Source organism: Acanthochromis polyacanthus, chromosome 17, assembly GCF_021347895.1.
Source record: "Acanthochromis polyacanthus isolate Apoly-LR-REF ecotype Palm Island chromosome 17, KAUST_Apoly_ChrSc, whole genome shotgun sequence".
Classification (NCBI taxonomy): Eukaryota; Metazoa; Chordata; class Actinopteri; family Pomacentridae; genus Acanthochromis; species Acanthochromis polyacanthus.
In genome coordinates, this window is record NC_067129.1 from 32,536,160 (window position 1) to 32,557,003 (window position 20,844).

The 20,844-nt window shown below is 40.4% G+C and overlaps 2 protein-coding genes across 4 annotated transcripts in view; both read left to right on the top strand.

The window, feature by feature from the left end:
- clip2 (CAP-GLY domain containing linker protein 2) overlaps positions 1 to 5,614 on the top strand; it is a 75,755-nt gene extending 70,141 nt beyond the window's left edge. For all 3 annotated transcript variants that reach the window (XM_022215405.2, XM_022215406.2, XM_022215407.2), the window contains 3 exons: positions 414 to 602; positions 2,286 to 2,345; positions 2,440 to 5,614. In XM_022215405.2, the coding sequence (XP_022071097.2) occupies positions 414 to 602; positions 2,286 to 2,345; positions 2,440 to 2,451 (261 nt within the window). In that variant the 3' untranslated portion in view covers positions 2,452 to 5,614. The remainder of the gene's footprint in view (positions 1 to 413; positions 603 to 2,285; positions 2,346 to 2,439) is intronic.
- A 1,030-nt stretch (positions 5,615 to 6,644) lies between these two features.
- The window catches only part of gtf2ird1 (GTF2I repeat domain containing 1), a 52,130-nt gene continuing 37,930 nt past the window's right edge, over positions 6,645 to 20,844 (top strand). Inside the window, exons 1-5 of the mRNA XM_051937382.1 lie at positions 6,645 to 6,976; positions 16,026 to 16,155; positions 16,440 to 16,581; positions 17,800 to 17,976; positions 18,760 to 18,943. Coding sequence (XP_051793342.1) covers positions 16,030 to 16,155; positions 16,440 to 16,581; positions 17,800 to 17,976; positions 18,760 to 18,943 — 629 coding nt within the window. The 5' untranslated portion in view covers positions 6,645 to 6,976; positions 16,026 to 16,029. The remainder of the gene's footprint in view (positions 6,977 to 16,025; positions 16,156 to 16,439; positions 16,582 to 17,799; positions 17,977 to 18,759; positions 18,944 to 20,844) is intronic.

Below are 20,844 nucleotides of genomic sequence, written 5' to 3' on the forward strand. Positions count from 1 at the left end.
TGTAGAGACAGCACTTTTTCAGTATGGATATGTAGGCAATTGAAAATAATGTTGTATGAGTGGATTTCAGTTCTTTTTTAAATTTTTGTAAAATAATCCAAGAAATTCAACTTTTGTTTCCAATTTTTGATAATTTATGGCATCTTAACTGCATAGAAGATATGTTTCAGATATTTTTGCTTCTAGCCATGGTTGTGCTGTTTCCATAGAGATGTAGGACTTTATATTGCAGTGAAAAATGAGGCCACAGTGACCAAAAATGTGACAGTCGTAAATTTACTCTCTAATCTCTGCAAACTGAACGATCCTGACGGGAGGTTTAGTATGTTTGCTTTATCTCCAGATGTTAATCACGTATGAATGATTTACCAGCAGCATCCAGTTAAGAGTTTCCTCTCTTGTTTGTGTTTCAGGGTCCTGGACGTTGCTCTCCGGACCTCCGGCGGCATTCAATGCTCGATCCGTCTGCTCTGGACTCGGAGGTGAACCGCCTCCGCCAGCGGCTGCTCAGCACCGAGGAAGCCCTGAGGAACGCCTTGGAGCACAACCACCAAGTGGACAAGCTGGTCCAGGCCATGCGCAGACATCCAGAAAAAAGCCCGGTAAACTGGAAAATTTAAAAAAAAGAAAGAAAAACCTGTTCTTTCATGGATCAAACTTTGGAAAAGCATGAAAATAAGTGATCATTTGGGGGCACCAAGGGTTGGAATAATAATCTTTATTCATAGAGCGCTTCATATTCATGTTGCAAAGTGCTTCACAAGGGTCGTAAAATCTAACTATTGAGTGTATAAAGAGGTCAGAGGGTTAAGCTTGTGACAGGAAGGTCAGTGGTTCAATCTGAGGATAAAGTCTGATCAAAGCCTTTAGCCTTGATGGATCTAGTGAAGCTGCTCAGTGGTCAGCAGGTCAGACTGTGGTTTTACTGGGCAGCTTCCAAGTGTGGATGTGAGCAGGGCCTTAAAAAGACTTTATTCAGCATAAATAAAGGTTTTAATGTGCAAATTTCATTGTTGGGTGGCTTGGCATGAAGTATCTGTGTCAGAAGGGATGCTTGAATACGTGGAAAAAACAAGACAATTGGTTGCAATATCGGTTTTAAATGTTTTTTTACGCAGAGAAAATGGATTTTATTTCTGGACTGTGTAAGGAGCGGTTTGATGTTTTGGGAAATTTAGATTTTCTTGGCAAGATTTAAATTGACACCACAGTAAATATGAAGCTTTGACCAGCAGCTGACAAAACTTAGCACAAAGACTGGAAGCAGACAGAAACAGATCCTCTGACTCGGACCAGAAGTTTAAGAAATCCTACCAGGACCTTGGAAGTTGTCAGTGTTTCCTCTTGTTTTCAGTCTTTTGTGCTAAGCTAAGCTAATCAGCTGCTGGATATAGCTTAAATCTCTGGATCCCAAGTGGTTTCTGGTCGTTAATGTGCTCCTGTGACATTTTTACTCACTGTCAGCTCATTTTCGACTACAGTATAAAGTCTTGCACCTCAATGGAAACAGAACAACCAACTCATAAATGTCTTAAATCCAGTGTGACACAGTTATTATGTCATTAATCGTCAAGAATTAACAACAAAAGTTACATTTCTTTTCTTATTTATTTAAAAAAAATTAAAGTCTTGAATTGGCATGTACCAGTTTTTCCAAGTGCCCATGGTTGTTACTAACACTGAAAAAAGGTGATATTTTACTACTTACAATTCTTATTTGTTAGTATACTTTTCTGCTCTTTGATCAGTATAAACACTGCCTGCAGTTCAACACACTTCAACTTAAAAGTCCCTGAATTTTTGTCACGTGGCTGTTGGTTCCAGCTAAGTCTCTAATGGCGTCACAGTTGCGCTAAGAAATACAGAATTTTTTGTTTTTTTTACAGAATCTGGTCAGATAAAATTGTTTATTTTTGATGTTGTTGCAAATGAGACACATTGAATAAAGTGATTTTGATTAAATAGTACCAAAGTATAAGCTTTTATCTGGATAATTTTTATGATTAAATCTTTACAGATGATTTATAGATGATAGATTCATAGAGTGTGTTGGAAAGTCGAAAATCTGACATTTTTTCTTGTTTTTGTAGTTTCTTTTTATGACTATTGTTATGTTTTTGGCAATAAATACAAATTTGTATCAGTCTGCTCATCTAATGGTGTGGAAGAAGGTAAAAAAATGGAGCTCACAAAAATGTTGAATTTATTCTTTTATGCCTTTACAATGAAATGCAGCTAAAACAAAAAACAAGACTTCACTGATGACTTATAACTGTGTTTTTCAGGTGCACGGCGCAAATTCAGCTAATGGGATTCACCACCAGGAGTCAGGCAGCACTCGAGATGTTGGTATTCTCTTGTTGAATTCTTAGACATTATTGATATAGTAATATTGTGAATACATTTCAGTTAAAGTGCCTCATTTTCTCCTTTTTTCAGGAACAACACTGATAAAAGCAGAAGAGATACGACTGGGACGCTGACATGACTCAGACTGAACTGGGACTCGCAGAAGTAAATTAAAAAAGACAGAAGCTCGTCCGACGTCCGTCCTGATCCTGCGATGGACGCCTGAAGAACCTTTCAGTTTACAGTTCATACCAAAACAGCGAATCTCTATCTCAAGTGAATTTATGTGTTGTTGCAGAAAGCACCTATTAGCCAATCATGAAGACCGCTTAAAGTCCTATAAAGTATAGACAGGAAGTAAGGCACGGACATGAAGAGACATTATCGGTACAACAACTGCTGAGAACTCACAGTGTGGCGACTTTTGATGCTTTACGGTAGTTAGAAAAGTTTGAATCTACGAGTTGCCGGGAACTCTTTTGACAATTCTGAATTTTGAAAGCAAAAACGGCTGATGGACACCAACGTGAAGAACTGGGCCTCAGCCGCTTTGTCTGTTTTATTTATTACTTTTACTTTGCTCCTCTGCTTTGTAATAATCCTCTATACTGTAGGTGAGCTGTCTTGGCCTCAGAGCAACACGTAAGAACAACTGTTTTCAAAGGGAATGTGGCTAATTTGTCACCTTCTTATGTGATATCTGAGGAGGATTGGTAGCAAAATCATTACGCCGTTCTGTGTTACGGTGCATAAGTATGATTGGAAATGTTCTCTCCACTCAACAGCTTCCAACTTCTTGTTTTTTGAACATTGTATGGTTTAAAAGTGGTTCTGTGTAAAAGGTTTAGGCCAAAGAACAGAAGACCCGTAACAAAAACTAAGCTTTACTTACAAAGCTGGTACAGATTACACACAAGAAGATCCAAACAGGCAAACAAAAGCCACACAGAGAAGGGAAAAATCTAAAAAAAAATACTCAAAGAAAACAGACGAAACAGGAACAGGTACAAAGGTCATCCACAACAACATAAACTAGAACCAGGAAAACATCAGAAATACAAGAAATGGCTGGAAATTTTTCATACAACATTAACACCACCTACCTAACATAGTGTAGATCCTCCATGTGCAGCCAAAATGACCCAGATATCCTTATAGTTCTGATTTGGGGAGTATAACGATCAGATCAAGGCTCTTGGTCAAGTTCCTCGAGCAGCTCCTGAGTAGTTTTTATAGTGTGGAAGGTTGTTTTGAGCCTATCCTCGTCTACAACAGTGTTCAGGTTGGTACCAGGAACCAAGACTCCATAGCAGAAGTTTGCATTGCTATAAGACGTTCAGTGCCATCGACTTTATCCGTCTTTGTATGTTCTATACGTTACATACAATATGCAAGAAGGATCAATTGGGTAACAATGCATAGCTGAAACTAACGAAACTGGTGCGACTGATCACAAAAACTGAGAAAACCCAAAGACAGGAGGCAAAACAAACAGTGACTTATAATGACACAGGCAATCCCACATAAATTCATAATTAAACCAAAAACCTTGACAATGTGGTGAGATTGAATGTGTTTTGGTTGCAAAACATCTGAAAAAATTCAACTTTTTTGTAATATTCATATTCCTGTATGATCCAAACACCATTTTTGACCAATAATAAGCAGCCTTTTTGTCATGTAAACAATACAAATGTCAAACTAAATAGTTACTGCCAATAGCAAGTTGCTCTAAAAATATCATGAAAAAAGTCTTGAGTCTTAAATCAAGTTCATTCATTCAAAGGAAGGATATAGACTAAAAAAAATATCAATTTATGAAATAAAATAACAACCAAAAACAGAATACCAATTGAAGGTCAGTTTCTACATGTAATAAACATGAAAAACTAAATATTAAAACCACTACGAGTGAGAAAAACCCATTGAAACATTGACCTTTTAGGGGATTTCTTTAAAATGCCGAAGGTGGAAAAAGATTAGGTTGAGAGAAGAAGCATATTTACAGTCTGTGGTGATATAAGAATGAAAAATGGAGCTCTAATGGTGTAAAAACTAGTGCAGGTGATCACAAAAGTGGAGAAAACACAGGAGGCCAAATTAACAGTGACTTCAAAATAAAACAAGTAATTACCACATAAATCTATAACAAAACCAAAAACCTCGACACTGTGATCAGATTGAATGCATTTTGGTTGCAAAACATTTTGAAAAAAAAACCCAAACTTTTTTGTAATATTTGTATACCTGTACGACTCAAACATCATTTTTGACAAATATTGATATTAAACTGAGAATTAAGAACACTTAGACTGAGTGAAACCCATTGAAAACATTGATGCTTGTTTGGTTTTTCTTTAAAATGTCAAAGGTGGAAGAACGTTGGGTTGAGAGAAGAAGCTTATATACAGTTTATGATGATATAAGACAAAAAATGGAGCTGTAATGGTGGTAACGGTGTAAAAACAATCCATTGAGTGCATTTTCATACTTCTGTAATGGCTAGTCCTCAATATAAAACCACACATCAGTGGTGCAGAGCATTAGGAGTCATATATATCGACTGAACTACCATGAATCCACCATCCAGCCTTACATCTACAGTTTAATGTCTTCTCATTGGAGGAGAATTATCTGTTTCAGGACTAATGTTGCTGATTTCACTACCAATCTTCTCCTCAGATGTTAGTAAAGTGGTGGAAGGTCTCGTCTCCTAAATGAGTTTTCAGCCATTGCACATCAGTGGACCTCCAGAAGACTGATACAATGTTTATAGAATGAATATAGTGAATTATTTCAGACTTTTTCATTCTCTTAAGGACTTTTTGACCCCCGCACCTCTTGTTTTATTGGCCATGCATCAATACGGACGCCATCCATCCACACATTAATCTGAATTAACTACATGTGGTACAACATAGAAGCCCGTTTTAGTGTCCAAGCAAACGATTTTGCTTTGTCAAGTCTACTGAAGGGCTGTCGCAAGAGCTAAAAACCCAAACAATGGACTCATCCTTCGCCCAGATTGACGACATCTGTTGTATTTATACTCTTAAGTCTTCCAAATATTGTTTTATCCATTCGTCAGCTCAACCAGGGGGATGCTATTTGCGAGATGGAGGTGAGCAGTAGGAGGTCAGCTTGGATAAAAAGCTAAATTTTTCCATCGGATATTGTACTCGGCCTTTTCAGCTGCGGGGTTTGTACCCTCTGGATCATTGCTGCAACGGTTTTGGAGATTGATTCATTAAATATTAACAATGTGGGCAAGGGCTGCTGGTGTTTTATTTCACACTCTTTCACACTCGTGTCGCTTCTGAATGTTTGTTGGGTTTTTTTTAATGATTTTTTTGAGGCAAAGCATGGTGGATCGGTGTATTTCCACAGTAGAGGCGTCGGATTTCACGCCCGCTAATAGGCTGCCGGTTTGGGGAAATTCAGCCCAAACAACCCATAACCCATTTCTCAACCACACACACATTCACCGAGCCAAAATAAACTGTGTTTTGTTGATCGTACTCACATCTGAGGCAAATATCTGTTATTAAAATAAGTTCCCGTCGACCAGAAGAGGAGGCAATAATTCTTTTATGTGGAAAAAAAAAGACAACATCCCAGACTCTGCATGTTTATTTACAATCTTTGGATTCCTAACCTCCAGATATATCACTTTTATTGGTTGGCCTTGGCAAATGTCAGGTCTTATCCACATGTCCCAGTTTTTTTGCCGGAGGGCAGATTGGTTATGCCGTTGACATTTGAATAAGTGACTTCTTATTTGCAAGCATAAAAAGAAGAGAAGCAGCACAGGAGCAGAGTTTTATACCGATTGGGTGAAAAAAAGTAGCTGAAAATAAGCAGATTAAAGGGGATTATAGTTGCGATTTATGATTTAAATTATTCTAAATGGCATCTGGGGTGCATTTACTAGAAGATAATGTTTGTTACTCTACTCTAGGATGTGAACTTTACCCTATATTAAATAGACGTGAGCTATTTTAAGCAATCACTGCAGCTATGGCATAACTTCCACAGCCACAAGATCCATGGAGCTGCTGTATATCCACTCCGGACAGATTCTAAATCCTAAAAATAATTATGCATCTCATGAAAACACCTCCATGTAGCATGTGAGGGTTTATTTATTTTTTTTGGCAGTCGGTGATTTAACAGTCACAGTGATGAACAAAATAAAATGAATAAACATATATAAATTATTTTTTTCTATCTCTGTTGCACCCAGGGGGGTTTTTCCAGAGGTTCCTCCGTTAATCCTGTATGTAAATTGCAGCCAATAGATGCTGTTGTTGAGTTGGGCTGGGATTAGCAGGAGGCGAATGAGTTTCAATTTTACTGGATTACAGAACAAAGAAAGGGGAAAGGGACACCCTGCTCTGTTAAGAGGGGGGGAAAACAGAAATAAACTAAGCAAAAAATACATAAATAACAGACAATAAGACGTGCATTGGAAGTCGTCGGTGCCATGCTCCGGATTACGATGTTTTAGCGGACGGCGTGGCTACATTGTGGATGAGGAATTGTGAGCGTTTCTGATGGATTAAAACGGGGGAATAAAACCTATTCCGGGATTGACAGCAGCAACAAGGCTATTTAATCGCTAATTAAGGTGAGATTTCGCCGTCCCTTTTCGCATCTGCCGAGACTTTCGTGGCGTGTTTTCGTCCCGGGTGTCGCTTTTTGTGCGAGAAATTACGGATTATGAACCTAATTTAGGGAAAACCGGGGGAGGAGATGAAAGCAAAGTGCTAGCGCCGAGCTAGCAAAAACGGCTACCGCTAACAAGCTAGCTAGTCGGCTAGCTAAACGTTACTACGCTGTCGTTAGCTAATTAGCAGCGGTTTATTAGTTAGATGTGTGTTAAGTAGCCTAAAAGGGGTGACAGTTAGTTAGCCGTTAACTCGGTCTACACGGACACCTCCCTTTAACCTTGCCAGTGGACTGCTAGCCTTTATTTATGAGTGTAATACAGCGTCTGTCTGCTTGTTAAATTACCCCATTTACTGCACTAGAAGGTTACCCGGCTAGTACAACAAAGCCAGCTAGCTAAAATACCAAAAAGCAGGTTTCAAACTTCAAGAATAAAACAGTCAATTCCAGCTTTGTTAACCTGTGATGCGGGCAGTAAACTTGAATCTTATTGACGTCTAAAAGTCACAGGGTCTGTCTTTGTCAAACTGTTAAAACGTCACAATAATGGAAATGAAAAAGCCATAATAGCAACAGCAGTGTTTAACATGTGTGACTTTGGAGCCAGACATCATCATCATCATCACACTGGTATCTTCCTCCCTCCTTTTAATCTCAGCTGTCTGGTTGTAGTTTCTAACAAGACGCGTTAAAGTTTGAAAAAAAAAATACACACAGAAAACAGCTGACTGGAGGAAAACTTTGTCAGCTGGAACTGTCTGGAGACTTGAATTCGAAAAGGCAAGAGAGACGAAGTCAGATTGCACACACGCTCTTTTCCTTTTCGAAAGATCAGACCTTGATTTTTATTTATTGCACCTCATGTCTCTTATCCTGTGGTTTCAAGGTTGTTGTTTTTTTTCTCCAGGGTCCAGCTTTCCAAAACAATTCCTTTCCACTCTCCTGTGATGTGAACTTAATTCTGCTGCCAGCTTTTTTTTCTAACACAAGAAGCTCCCATCACAACAGACTGCTACGGCGTTTGCACTATAACCTCTTATTTAATTGCAGTTAAAAGAAGCAGTTTGACTAGTTGGACCTCAAACTATGCAACTATGCAAGTGCATCAATTGCAGAGCGCTTCCGTAAAACTGAACAAAAGACACTAACATAATGCACTCGCTTCCTGTTATTCTGAATATTTGCTGCTCTTCCTAATGCGTTAACGTCACACCCAGGTTCCAAACAGCCAGTTTGCAGACCGACATGCAGCTTTACTTCCGTTAAAGGAATATCAAATCGTGTAATCCTGAATTTTCTGCCTCTTTGTTTACCGCTGCGTGGCTTTGCAGCAATTAAAAGTGGTAACAGCAGCAATGACGAAAGGCTGCGGCCTCAGACAGACACAGGGTGTAAACAAAGAGATTATGATGTTGTTTGTTGTAATTATATCTTAGATAATAGCTGTCAAACCACACCCTGACTTACTGTAATCCGTATTCAAGTCTAAAAATAGAAGTACAGTTGTCCTTTTTGCATTTCTGTCTATTAGAAGTGAATATTGAGCTTTATATAGTTCTTGAAGTAGGAGGAAATTCCAGTGTGATTTAGCTGCTCAGTTATGTTAGCAATCCAACTATTTGCCCGGCCACGAAACTGCAAAATTGAGCAGCCGGTTCTAAACAAAACATTTGTTTCATACTTTCCCAACTGGTGTTCTCACTTATCTTTCCTAATTCGACCCCTTCTGAGGCCTGTGTGCTCAAACACAGACTGATTTACATCTGTCTGGGCCTCCTGTTAGTTTTGCTGCCCTTCATAGGGCAGAAGAAATTATACATTTACCCTAAAGTGCACTACAGACCCTCAGCATTTAAATCCAGCTGGGTGTGGTTTCTAGTTTAATTTGGCCGCTTATGCCAGCCTGAATGAATGTCACTGTGTGTCACGTAAACACAATAACGCGTAACGGCGTAATAAACAACACAAATAAAAACTCGATTTGCGCTGCTTGTCATGGCCGAATCCAAATTGAAAATCTGTGTAGTGCATCAACACTTTTAAAGCTGTGAAAAGATTAAATCAAAATTACCCTGGAGACAAACACGACGTTCAAAAGTTTGGTGGTCTCTTAGAAAGTCCTTATTTATGAAAGAGAAACTGTTTTTTTTTAATGAAGATAACATTAAATGACTCAGAAATACAGTGTAGACATTGTTAATGTGGTAAATGACTATTCTAGCTGGAAACGGATGATTTTAATGGAATATCTCCATAGGGGTACAGAGGAACATTTCCAGCAACCATCACTCCTGTGTTCTAATGCTACATTGTGTTAGCTAATGGTGCTGAAAGGCTCATTGATGATTAGAAAACCCTTGTGCAGTTATGTTAGCACATGGATAAAAGTGTGAGTTTTCATGGAAAACATGAAATTGTCTGGGGGACCCCAAACTTTTGAATGGTAGTTTAAGTAATTTTGGACGGATTTCTTCTAATTTCAGACACAATTTAGACAAATTTGAGAACAGTTCTAGTCAGTTTGGACTATTTTTGGGTATTTGTTGACAAGATTTGTCATTGTTGACACATTTTGGGTCTAGCTTTATGTATTTGGAATGATGTGTGCAGCTCGAAGCAGAACAGTGCACACAAGGGTGTGATATTTTTTTGCCCCGTATTTCTTCTATTTGCATGTTTTGGGCTAATTTTGGATCATTCTGGACAAATTTTTATAAGTGCAAGTTTTGGTCATTTTGGACAGATTTCACCTAATTTTTGACACATTTTAGGAATTTTGGAGAAGATTTAGTCATAGAAGGATATTTTAGATTTTGATTTATGTCATTTTAGACTACTTTGGCGTGATTTTGAGAGCACTGTCATCTTTATGGACACAATTTGTCTATTTTAGACATGTTTGAGTCATTTAAGACTTTTTTCTGTCATTTTGAATCAATTTTGAATAAACGTGAGTCATTTTAGATGGATATTACTTAATTTGAGACGCACATTTTAGGACTTTTAGAAAAGTTTTAGTCATTTTGGGCTATTTTTGGGTAAGCGTTGACAAGATTTATGCTGTCGTTGACACATTTTGAATCTAGTTAGGGTTACAGAGGAACATTTCCAGCAACCATCACTCCTGTGTTCTAATGCTGCATTGTGTAAATAGTGGTGTTCAAAAGCAAATTGATGATTAGAAAACCCTTGTGCAGTTAGTGCTTGAATAAAAGTGGGAGTTTTCATGGAAAACATGAAATTGTCTGGATGACCCCAAACTTTTGCACAGTGGTGTACATTGTAAATAAACAGTGTCTGTTTACATTCAGATTTCCTCTCAGCATTTAGTTCCTTAAAGTGTACTGAATGCATTTGTGTCCTCGTTATGTTTGGTGGCACGTTACCCCCACCTGTAGGTTGATGGATAGAGATGGTCAAACCCTGGACAGGAATGTGCGTAGAGCCACATCATCACTAGAACTGCATCTCCGCTAAATGCTGGCGTCACACAACACGCTCGACTGCAGCTCAGCCAACTATTTTGGGTCTTGAAGTTTGCCATCTCACCTGGCTTTAGCTTCAGCCTTCAACCTGAGCTCAGGTCTAATGAGCCAGAATAATTGGAAACACCTGTGAGTGAGTGTGAGAACCGAGTGTTTAATGTCCCAGTGAAATTCCACCTCAATTCTCACTGCTATCCCATTGTTGGGATGTACAATTACCAGCTGCATGTATGCACATTTCTTCAAGCATAATTGGAGTTAAACTGCAGGCCTTTATTTATTCATCTCGAGCTCTTTTATTCGGTGCAGAGTTAATAGCAGTGACCTCTTGAGCCACGAGTGCAATCCCAAAGACGTGTTGATGAATTTACAAGGAGATGAGGCAATGTGGTGGACCAGGTGCGCTCCCTGTAGCCATACTGGACCATATGAGCATCTACAAGAGCACCTTGTTCAAGGGTAAAATCTCGCTGTGCGGCTGTGATGCATTCTTAACGCTATTTAAACCGCCTTAGTCATCATGAAATGTATTATATATACATTGACCTTCTCAGCAACATTACCTGCTCATCCTGTGTGTGCCCGACTAGAGATGTGCGACTAATGTAGGGTATTGATCTATAAAGTGTAAATACTTAAGGCCTTAATAATTGGTGGTGTTATATTTGCCCTTTTCGGCTCCGTGTGATAATGTTTTGCCCTTTTTGAAAGAGGATGCAATAAAATGCTGAGAACAAGCTGCGATAGGTACCTCATTTTTATTGTTTTTTCTCTTTTCTTTATGGGACTATCAATATTATTCCTACCACTCCTGTCAGTAAACAGCGTCATCACATTACAGCTCGTTTTGGGTCCCCTTAAACTGCATTTATTAAATTCACTTAAAGGTTAACTCCAAATGACACTTGGGCAGTTTGCCCAGGATTTTAAAATGCAGGAGAAGGAACCCTCCATGATGCATTCACCATAACAAGTGATAAAAATGTAAAGAGATGGAGGCTGTTTGTGTGTCCTCAGCTCTGCTAATCAGATTTTTAGAAAAATAGTTTCTAAAAATACCTCACAGATAATTGGATTTGTCCTTTTTATAGGATACAGAATCTTTTTTGTCAAACAGCAACAACAAAACCTGTAGCTTCTACTGCCGAGGATTGATGTTTTTTTTTTTTTTTTTGCGAGCTCGGAGAATAAGTGAGCTTTTGTTGAAGTGACTGTCTGGATGAGGTCACAGTGAATAGTCCTGGCGAGTTCACAAAGTTTGCGTCATTCATAATAGACTTGTGCGTATTGTGCTTTTGCTTTATTTACGAGCATAGTTTCAGACCGAACTGTTCAATATTCCAACCCTGGAACCATAAGAGCACTGTGACATTATGCCTGAGCTTCCTCTCGCAGAGCAATTGACATGGCATTATCCTGAGCCTCCCGCTTATCCCCACGTTCTCCTCCTCGCTACTTCCTTTTGCCTTTTAAATATGTGAGGGAAAGAGGCCATCTATTTCGAGGCCATAATAATTTAGGAGGGGGCTAATGTTTGCTGTGGCCTCAGGGGAGGCAGATTTAGATGGCCAATAGACTTGGCATGTTCAGACTGGTGCAGCTGAACCCCACCACACCCACCCTCCGCTTTCTCTCCCTACCTCTCTGTCCTCTCTCTATTGAGTCAGTGGTTTGGGTTTGCCAGAGGCTAGTATAATGGTTCCCAGTGTCTGGAGAGATTAAAGGCCAGAGCTGCATTGTTCAAATGCCCCGAGATTAGTTTCCAAGGAGACGGGTTTCAGTTGCCATGAGAACATAGTGCCTGGCTTTAGCCGAGCAGTTTTTTTTTCTTTCCTTCAACACTTCCTATCTGTTTCGCCTCTTCACTTTTATTTCCCGTCTTTTGGAGTTTGCCACCGACGGGATTTTTCTGCTGAGGTGCATTTTGCAGTCGCGGTAGAAACCCGAGGCCTCGTCTTGGTCGTCTAAAGTCGATATCTCTTTTCCTGCGCCATCTGTCAGGGAGAAAATAAAGTGGACAGAGGCTTGTATGACGTCACCTGAGTGCCCTGTTATCCTCAGTTGACAAAGGCAAAACTGTAGACTCCTGATTTTTGATGGATTTGGCTTTTAGATATGCTCACAGCGTTTCTCTGGGGATGGAGATGATCCATAGTGTTACTTAATGGACCATCATCAAATTTTGTACATAGGTATCTCTAAAGTACTTTTACAAGGAGGTTCAATGCCACACTCACAAACACACAGGCTTCATAAAGATGACATACTCCCCACATTTATCCACACACTTATACACAGGATGTGATAGTGTTGTTGTAGATGTCATCATTTGGTTGATGTCTTTCTAGAAAACAATAAAACGTGTGAGGTACATCTGGTGGCTGGAATGTGTGGGGATGGATTGGAGATGGCTTTACCGTGGCCTCGGTGCTCGGCAGGCATCCTAAGAGAGGTGATAGACGAGAGAGAGAGGGGGAGAGAGAATAGATGGAGGGCAGGCGAGGCACGGAAAATGAGAACAAATGGCCGTGTAGGGCAGGAAGGCATTCATGAGGCATATGACAGGAAGAGGAGTGTTTGAGGGCTGGTTCTGCCTCTGAACTTCAGCTGTAATAGTCTCTGGTTAGACTCTGCTCTGCTCTGTGTTTCATGCTAATGTCGCCATGCTAATACATTAAAGGCGCCTATTTGCAGCAATTTAATCAAAGTGTCACGTCTTCAGAATCAGTGTTTCAGCTCAAAGTACTGCAAAGGTTGTTCATGTCATACTGACTTTACAGCACTTGGCTTTATCCCTGTTTTGAATGGGCTACATAGGAGCTTTTTTGAGTTTGGCTGTATTGAAATTGGGCATGCACAGTGGCTCGGTGGTGAGCACTTTTACCTTATAGTTCACATTCTGAGCTTCCTGGGATCTCTCTGCATGGAGTTTGCATGTTCTCCCTGCGCATGGCGGGCACTCCAGCTTCCTCCCACAGTCCAAAAATATCCATCCATTCTCTATACACCGCTTTATCCTCACTAGGGTCACGGGGGGTGCTGGAGTCTATCTCAGTTGACTTGGGCGAAGGCAGGGGACACCCTGGACAGGTCGCCAGTCTGTCACAGGGCTACATATACAGACAAACAATCACACTCACATTCACACCTACGGGCAATTTAGAGTAATCAAGTAACCTCAGCATATTTTTGGAGTGTGGGAGGAAGCCGGAGTACCCGGAGAAAACCCAAGCATGCACAGGGAGAACATGCAAACTCCATGCAGAAAGATCCCAGGCCCACCCCGGGATTTGAACCGGGGATGTTCTTGCTGCAAGGCAAAAGTGCTAACCACTACCCCACTGTGCAGCCCAGTCCAAAAACATGCTCAGGTTAATTGGTAACTCTAAATTGCCTGTGGGTGCGAATATGAGTGTGATTATTTGTCTCTACATGTAGCTCCGTGATAGACTGGTGACCTGTCCAGGGTGTCCCTTGTCTTCACCCTAAGTCAGCTGGGATAGTCTCCAGCCCCCCATGACCCTAATGAGGATTAGACGGTGTATAGATGCTGATGGATGTGGAGAATACATGTTTTCACTATCTTTTGGAGTTGGTGGAGGATCGGCACACTCTACCCTTTCTCGGTGTCTTACTGTAGCTTTACAACAAGGACCACTTATAACGTTAAACAACAGCTTGGATACAGGAATGCATTTTTTCCTTGATGTCTTGCAGAGGCATTGTGTTGATTTTAGCAACTTTAATGCACTTGAGTTGTGTATTATCAAGGAACATGTTGGCCAGGGAATACACTACCAGTCAAAAGTTTGGACACACCTTCTCTTTCAATGATTTTTATTGAACTATTTTATACATTGTATAATAATATTAAAGACATCAAAACTATAAAAGAATACACACTAAATTAAGTTATAAACAAAAAAGTGTTGATCTTCAGTATTCACTTACAAGAAGGAGAAGGTGTGTCCAAACTTTTGACTGGTAGTGTAGGTATAGGCAGTCTAAAACTACTACCACTACTACTACTACTGTTAAGACTACTACCACACCACTACTACTAAACTTGATGGTGATATCTATAGTAACGGATAATGGATGGATGGAAGTTATTGAGTCCATGTGACTTCAAAGAACTAGGGAGACACAACCAGATGTAAAGGGCTGATGCTGGCTGAGATTTAGTGCCCACGTATAGCCCTTGTTTTTTGGTTTCAAATCGCTCTTCAAGGCCGACGTCTCTCAATGTTCATCAGCATTACAGTTTCCACAGAGCGCTGACATAAAAGTCAGTGCTAATGTTAACAACAAGAAAAGCACTCAGTCCAATACTCTGCCAAGGCTGCTCAGTTGTATGATTTCCGATGGATAAGTCCTGATAGGTCCACAGCGGTGGTAGTTTGTAGGAGGATCGTGTTCACTTGTAGTCAGAGTTACAGTGGTGACGTGACACCATCTGGAAATGATCCAGAAGTCTTTAACAAATCCATGGATCCAGAATCTAAGTCACATCACTGCTAAAATCTAAACACTTTGTCCTTGTGTTACTCCTGACACTCCCTGACAATTTCATGTCAATCCATTAGTCCATTTTTGAGTAATGTTGCTCACAGACAGACAGATGAACGTACGCCGATTGCCACATAATGTCACTGCGTGCCTTGTCGGAGTAATTAGCAGCACAATATAGCTGCACAACATGCCATATATAACAATGAGGAATTTCCTGTTGTAGCGACGTTGCCATCAAAGATAGAAGTAATCCACTTGATCTTCAGTTCCTTCAGTGCTGGAGGTGCATGCAGACTCTTGTGTTCACTCTTGCAGCCAACAGAAGAACATTTAATGTGTTTTGCTTGTGGCTGATAGATTTTAGAGTTAGCAGAAGCAGCTCTAGAAAGTAAATCCACCTGCTGGACTGTGAGGCAGCTGCTCATTCTGGCTGGTTCACCTTGGAAGCAGCAGGCAGTGAGGGGGCAGTATTATGCAATATTTTTTTTTTTTTAGTAGACAACTATTGGTTCTTCAGCTCCTGTTTTAAAAATGAACAGATTTCTGACGGTGTGTAAAGCTGGGAGGCCGTCTATTTTAAGGAAAGGCAGTAAGTGTTGTATTCTCACAGCATTTGTTTTACACCTCCAAATTTTTAAGACATACAAAACACAATGAAAGTAGATTTTCACCGTGTGTGACTTTTCAGCTCCAGCACTGTCAGCGTGATAGCATCATGTTATTTTTATGTGTGGTTGTAGACTCTGACCTGTCAGTGTGTGATGGAAGCGTCCAAGAGGAGGAAAAAGCCTCTTTCCTTTTTTACCTAATTCCACCCCCAGCCTCCAGTAGCAGCCCGATAAAGCTCTGAATGCAAGCTTATATTTGCTTAAAGTCAAACCACATGCTGAACCTGCTTTGAATGCAGGTTGCTGCTGCATGTGTACATGAGTGCATCCACAAACACATACAGGGTTTGTCTATGTCTCGCTGTGGCTGCCTGCCTGAACTGTGTTCATCTGATTCCCGCAGAGGCATGGCTCAGATGAGGAAGCTGGCATGTGATGGCATCAGGACGAACTCCCGCGGCGAGCCCCAGGTCCCGCTGGTGTCAGCCAGACAGGAGATCCTCACCAGCCTGGTGTCTGCCCTCGACTCAGTGGTACGTTCACAATCTTAATCTGCTGTGCCAAAATGATTAACTGCTCCGAGCAATCACAGTAAATTAGAAAAATAGATTATTGTTGTGAGTCTGTCTTGTTTGCGTGGATATGCATTATACACTGGATGGAATTAAATATCTTGTTTCATGCCCAGAGAGTAAGAATGCAGTTTTTTCCTCTAATATAAGCTTTGCTAATGAACTTCTGATTTGCAGCTGTCGTCTTCAGAGTTTCTGGTCATGATTTATGGCTAAATGATTCCTGTCTCCTTGCTTCTTTGCAGTGCATGGCGATGTCTAAACTCAATGCTGAGGTGGCGTGCGTCACCGTTCATGAGGACAGCGTGATCGCTGTCGGCACAGAAAAGGGCAGAGTGTTCCTCAACTCCAGGAGGGAAATCCAGACAGATTTCTACAAGTTTTGCCGTAAGCTCTGCTCTGTGTTTTGCTTTTTATTATTCCATCCTGATAGAGCATTGATCACTCTCATTCCAGCTACAGCTGTGAGGCAGTTACATAAAATACACCTGAGTCATTTTTGTTTTGTGATTGCACAAATGCAGATTCACGGAAAAGCTTCAGTTAGTGCAGCAGCTTGCAGCTTTGCTCAGCAGAAAATTACTTTAACATGAAATAATCAAATCAACAAAGCAGGTGCAGTCATCACATTTTGCCTGTGATCGTAAAAAAAGGATATATCTACAAACTGTCTTGTCACATCGCATGTAGAAAAACTGTTTGATGCGTTGTGTTTGTAAAACTGCAGTCAGTACTTCTGACCACTTTTGGTACTTTTTGAACAGCAAGCACGCCTTAGATTTATTTAAAAGAAGACAATATAAGTCAGTGTCGCAGTTTGAGGGTAAAATCAGTCATTCCTGAACAGAACTGAACAAACTAATGAAGCATAGCAACGATTTTAAAGCACTTCTGACCCCGTGTCTCAGTTCTTACACATTCACAATATGATGGTTATGTGCAGTTTTTCTGCAGTAGGCTCTGACAGGAGGTGAAATACTTGAAACACTACTCTTACACAAATTGAGAGCCCTTCATTCCGAACTTATTTCCAATAAACAAACTAGCATGCAAGGTTGTAAGCTGAGCCGTGTGTCAGACATCAGTGTTGGGACATTAAACTCCACCCGTTGACCTTGAGCGGTAACGCAAAACAGCAAATACTGTTCTCAGACTCACCAGTCGCACCAGTTCAGGGCGCCGTGGTGTCACTGTACGCAGTTTCATTTAGTTATTCTTTCTCTACAAATTCAAATTAATTGTTCCAACCACAATTTTGCTTTGTCAGTAAAGAAACAGAAAAGAAATAAACCTTTTGTTTATGGTTTCAGTTACGTCCTTCAACGACAACAAACGAGACACACTTGAATGGAATGGCTTAATGTCACCTTCTTAATTGCCATTTGTTTACATTTATCTCTAACACACTTTTTAGAAAAACAACTCATTCATTTTAGGTGGCATATTCATTACTTTCAGGAACAAGCCTCTCCATCATCTGTTGTGTTTCGTTGTTTTTTTGTCCCCTCTTCGAATACAAGGAACTATCTCTGTTGGGGTAAAGAAAATAGTAAAGAAAGTTAACCGGAAAGTTGTTGTAATGTGAATCTTGTCATGTGGCTTCAGGGGCGCCATGTCTGCAAAACCTGACCACAGCAAACGCCCATACCAAAGACCAGGAAGGCGATCTCGGCAAATCGAGTAAGGACGGTGAGCACGGCAAACCGAGAGCTCCGTCAGACGCCCAGTCCAACATCTTTGTTCTGAGGAAGATGGTGGAAGAAGTCTTCACTGTGCTTTACAGTAAGAAGTCAGCAAACTTTTTTTCACTCCATTTAAAACACACTATGATGGAACTTCTTCTCTCTGTTGGACCTTCGTCCAGCAGAATGAAGCATTGACTGAGACTAACGTGCAAACCATTTCATATCCTATGGGACTGACCACTTATTAGACAGTATTGGAAGGATGTTCATGGAGCACTGCAAGACATTTTAAATGTTTAATTCCGTTTGGAATAATAAAACCTGTTTATTTTGGATCTTTACCACAGAAATGGAGAAGAAAGAGAAGTATTTATTGAGTGTTTTGTTGGCTGCAAGTAACAAATCTGTAACTAAGAAATGGCCATCAAAAACAAGACTGGTTTGTAGCATGTTGGGAAAAATGGGTTGTGTATATAAAAATTGAAAAGCCCAATTTAATTTTGAGTCTAAAAATTTAAAGATAATGTAATTGTCACTCCCTAGTATTCATAAAGATGTTCACATTTCTGATTCTTTTATTTTATTGAATTGTATTTCATTTTATTTTTTTAGATGGGAAATCCTGAAAAAATAACAATTATTGTGCACATTCTGGCACATGTGAATGCACCCATCACTACAAATCCGATATAACTGAAAAGTAAAGAATTAAGAAAAAAGAAGTCAGCAAACTCAGCCAGCTCTCCACTGAAGCACCTATTATCCCGTTCTTCAAGATAATTGCAGACACAGTGTAATTTTCGCTCTTAGATAACACTTTAGGTTTTTTTCCGGTAATGCCGCATAGAAAAGTTCTCACACTGCATCATGTGATGTGCAGGTGAGGCTGTAGGAAAGAGCAGCCTGGTCCCTGTGCCTTATGAGTGGATCCAGAAGGACCCCGGCTGTGTTGTGGCCCACGGTTTGCCCGAAGGAGTCGCCCTGAAGAAGCCCTCCGAGTACGACACTAAGACACTGATGAAGATCCTGGAACAGAGCCACCGCATTCAGTTCACAGTAAAAAGGTAAGACGGTGAAGTCTAATATCTGTTTACGATTTTCTCTTATAGTCACATCTAATTCCTACAGTATGGAAACAAAAGACTGGCACAGGAGTTTAGCCTCTAATGCTTTGCAGAGATGCTTATTTATGTGTGGCTGGAAGCACACTGTTACCTTGATATCCTCTGCAGTTAGTTATTGGTAGCAGACAAGCTGTCGTGTATTAGTTCTGGATAGACAGGCTTTTATTTCAGCTGGAGAAAAACACTCTCTCTGCTTACACATTACTCTCCCCAGGACATGTTTGCCTCGAAAAATAACTGGTTATATTTAACAGCGGCTGGACGAGGAGCTGTCACATGTGTTTTGCCAACGGCAGTTGCAAAGAAAAAAGTCTTTTCATATTATGTATTGATAGAAAATAGCCAGTCGAGCTCTGAAGGGGCCAAATTTGATGCCTCTTAGCCCAATTTCAAAGTTGTTTGTGGTGGTTTACACACATATGTGGCTGTAAAGCAGTGATTTGTGCCGTGTTCTCCTGCTTCCTCTGTGTACCTGTCTCAATGACTGCATTTTCTATGTGTAATATGGACTCTGAATAGTCAGCCCCAAAATGACAACACAAAACCTACAATAGACAATACAGGAGGCTTTGTTACTCCGCCAAGGAACGGTGGAGTTATGTGACGATCGCCGTACATTTGTTTGTCTGTCTGTCTCTGTCTCTGTCTCTGTCTCTGTCTCTGTCTCTGTCTCTGTCTCTGTCTGTCTGTCTGTCGGTCGGTCTGTCTGTGTCTCTGTCTCTGTCTCTGTCTGTCGGTCTGTCGGTCTGTCTATTTGTCTGTATGTTAGCAACATTACTCAGAAACGGACTAACAGATTTGGATGAAATGAAAAGGTCAGATGTGACACAAGGACCAAGTGATCAGATTTTGGCATTGACTAAACCTCATTTCAGTTTTCTGCCGCCAGTGACTGGAACTCTCGACAAAAGTCCCTAAAACTCTCATACATATCACTCTTGTCATTTATAAAATCAGGAAGGAAAACACTTCAGGACCACTGCACTTGTTTTTAGCTTTTTTTAAAATACTTTCTGCTTTTACGAGTCTCTGTGTATTTGGTTTTTGTCATACTGTCTGATTTTCTGTGTGTGTAACCTGTTTTTGTTGTTCATCTTGTTGTATGCTGCCTCTTCACCAGGTCGTTGTCAAAAGTGAGAACTAGTTCTCAGGTAACTTACCTGGTAAAATAAAGGTTAAATATATTAAAAATAAACAACATGGCATTTTACCAAATAGTTGGATTTCAACAGTTAGTTTTAATTTCTCGCCAAGGATTGTTCATTGTCACGGTGACTCTGTGTGATGAATCGTATAAATGCCTGTTTTTCTGAACTTCTGCTGCTTGGAACTCCTGTTATTCCACCAGTTTATCATGTGTCTCCATCTGCGTAGTGAGAAAAATTTGGAGGTGCACAACACGGAAATTTTCCGCCTGAGATGGGGGCGTGGCTGCTAAAATGATGTAATTCGTCCACACCGAGCCGCATGGACTTCGCAGATGTGGCTAGCATAAAACAGGCTTTACTATGACAACAAGTGAACGCTACATCAGCTGCCTGCTGACCATCACATGATTACAATCCTACTACAAATCCACCACTGCGGACTTATCAGGACTTATCCGTCAAAAATAATACAAGGAACAATTGATTAAAATGTGGGGGTGTTTCTGAGTTCCATCAGTTCCTGCCACCCGCTACATATTTAGGTCTCGCGATTCAGTATCCGTGCTTAACATACACATGCATAACACACGCCTGTGCTCAGTGCAAGGTCGTCGTGTTTGTGTTCGCATCTATATCAAATGGCCACATTATGTTACCGTAACTACCACCACAAATGTTTTCAGGCTGTCAGCC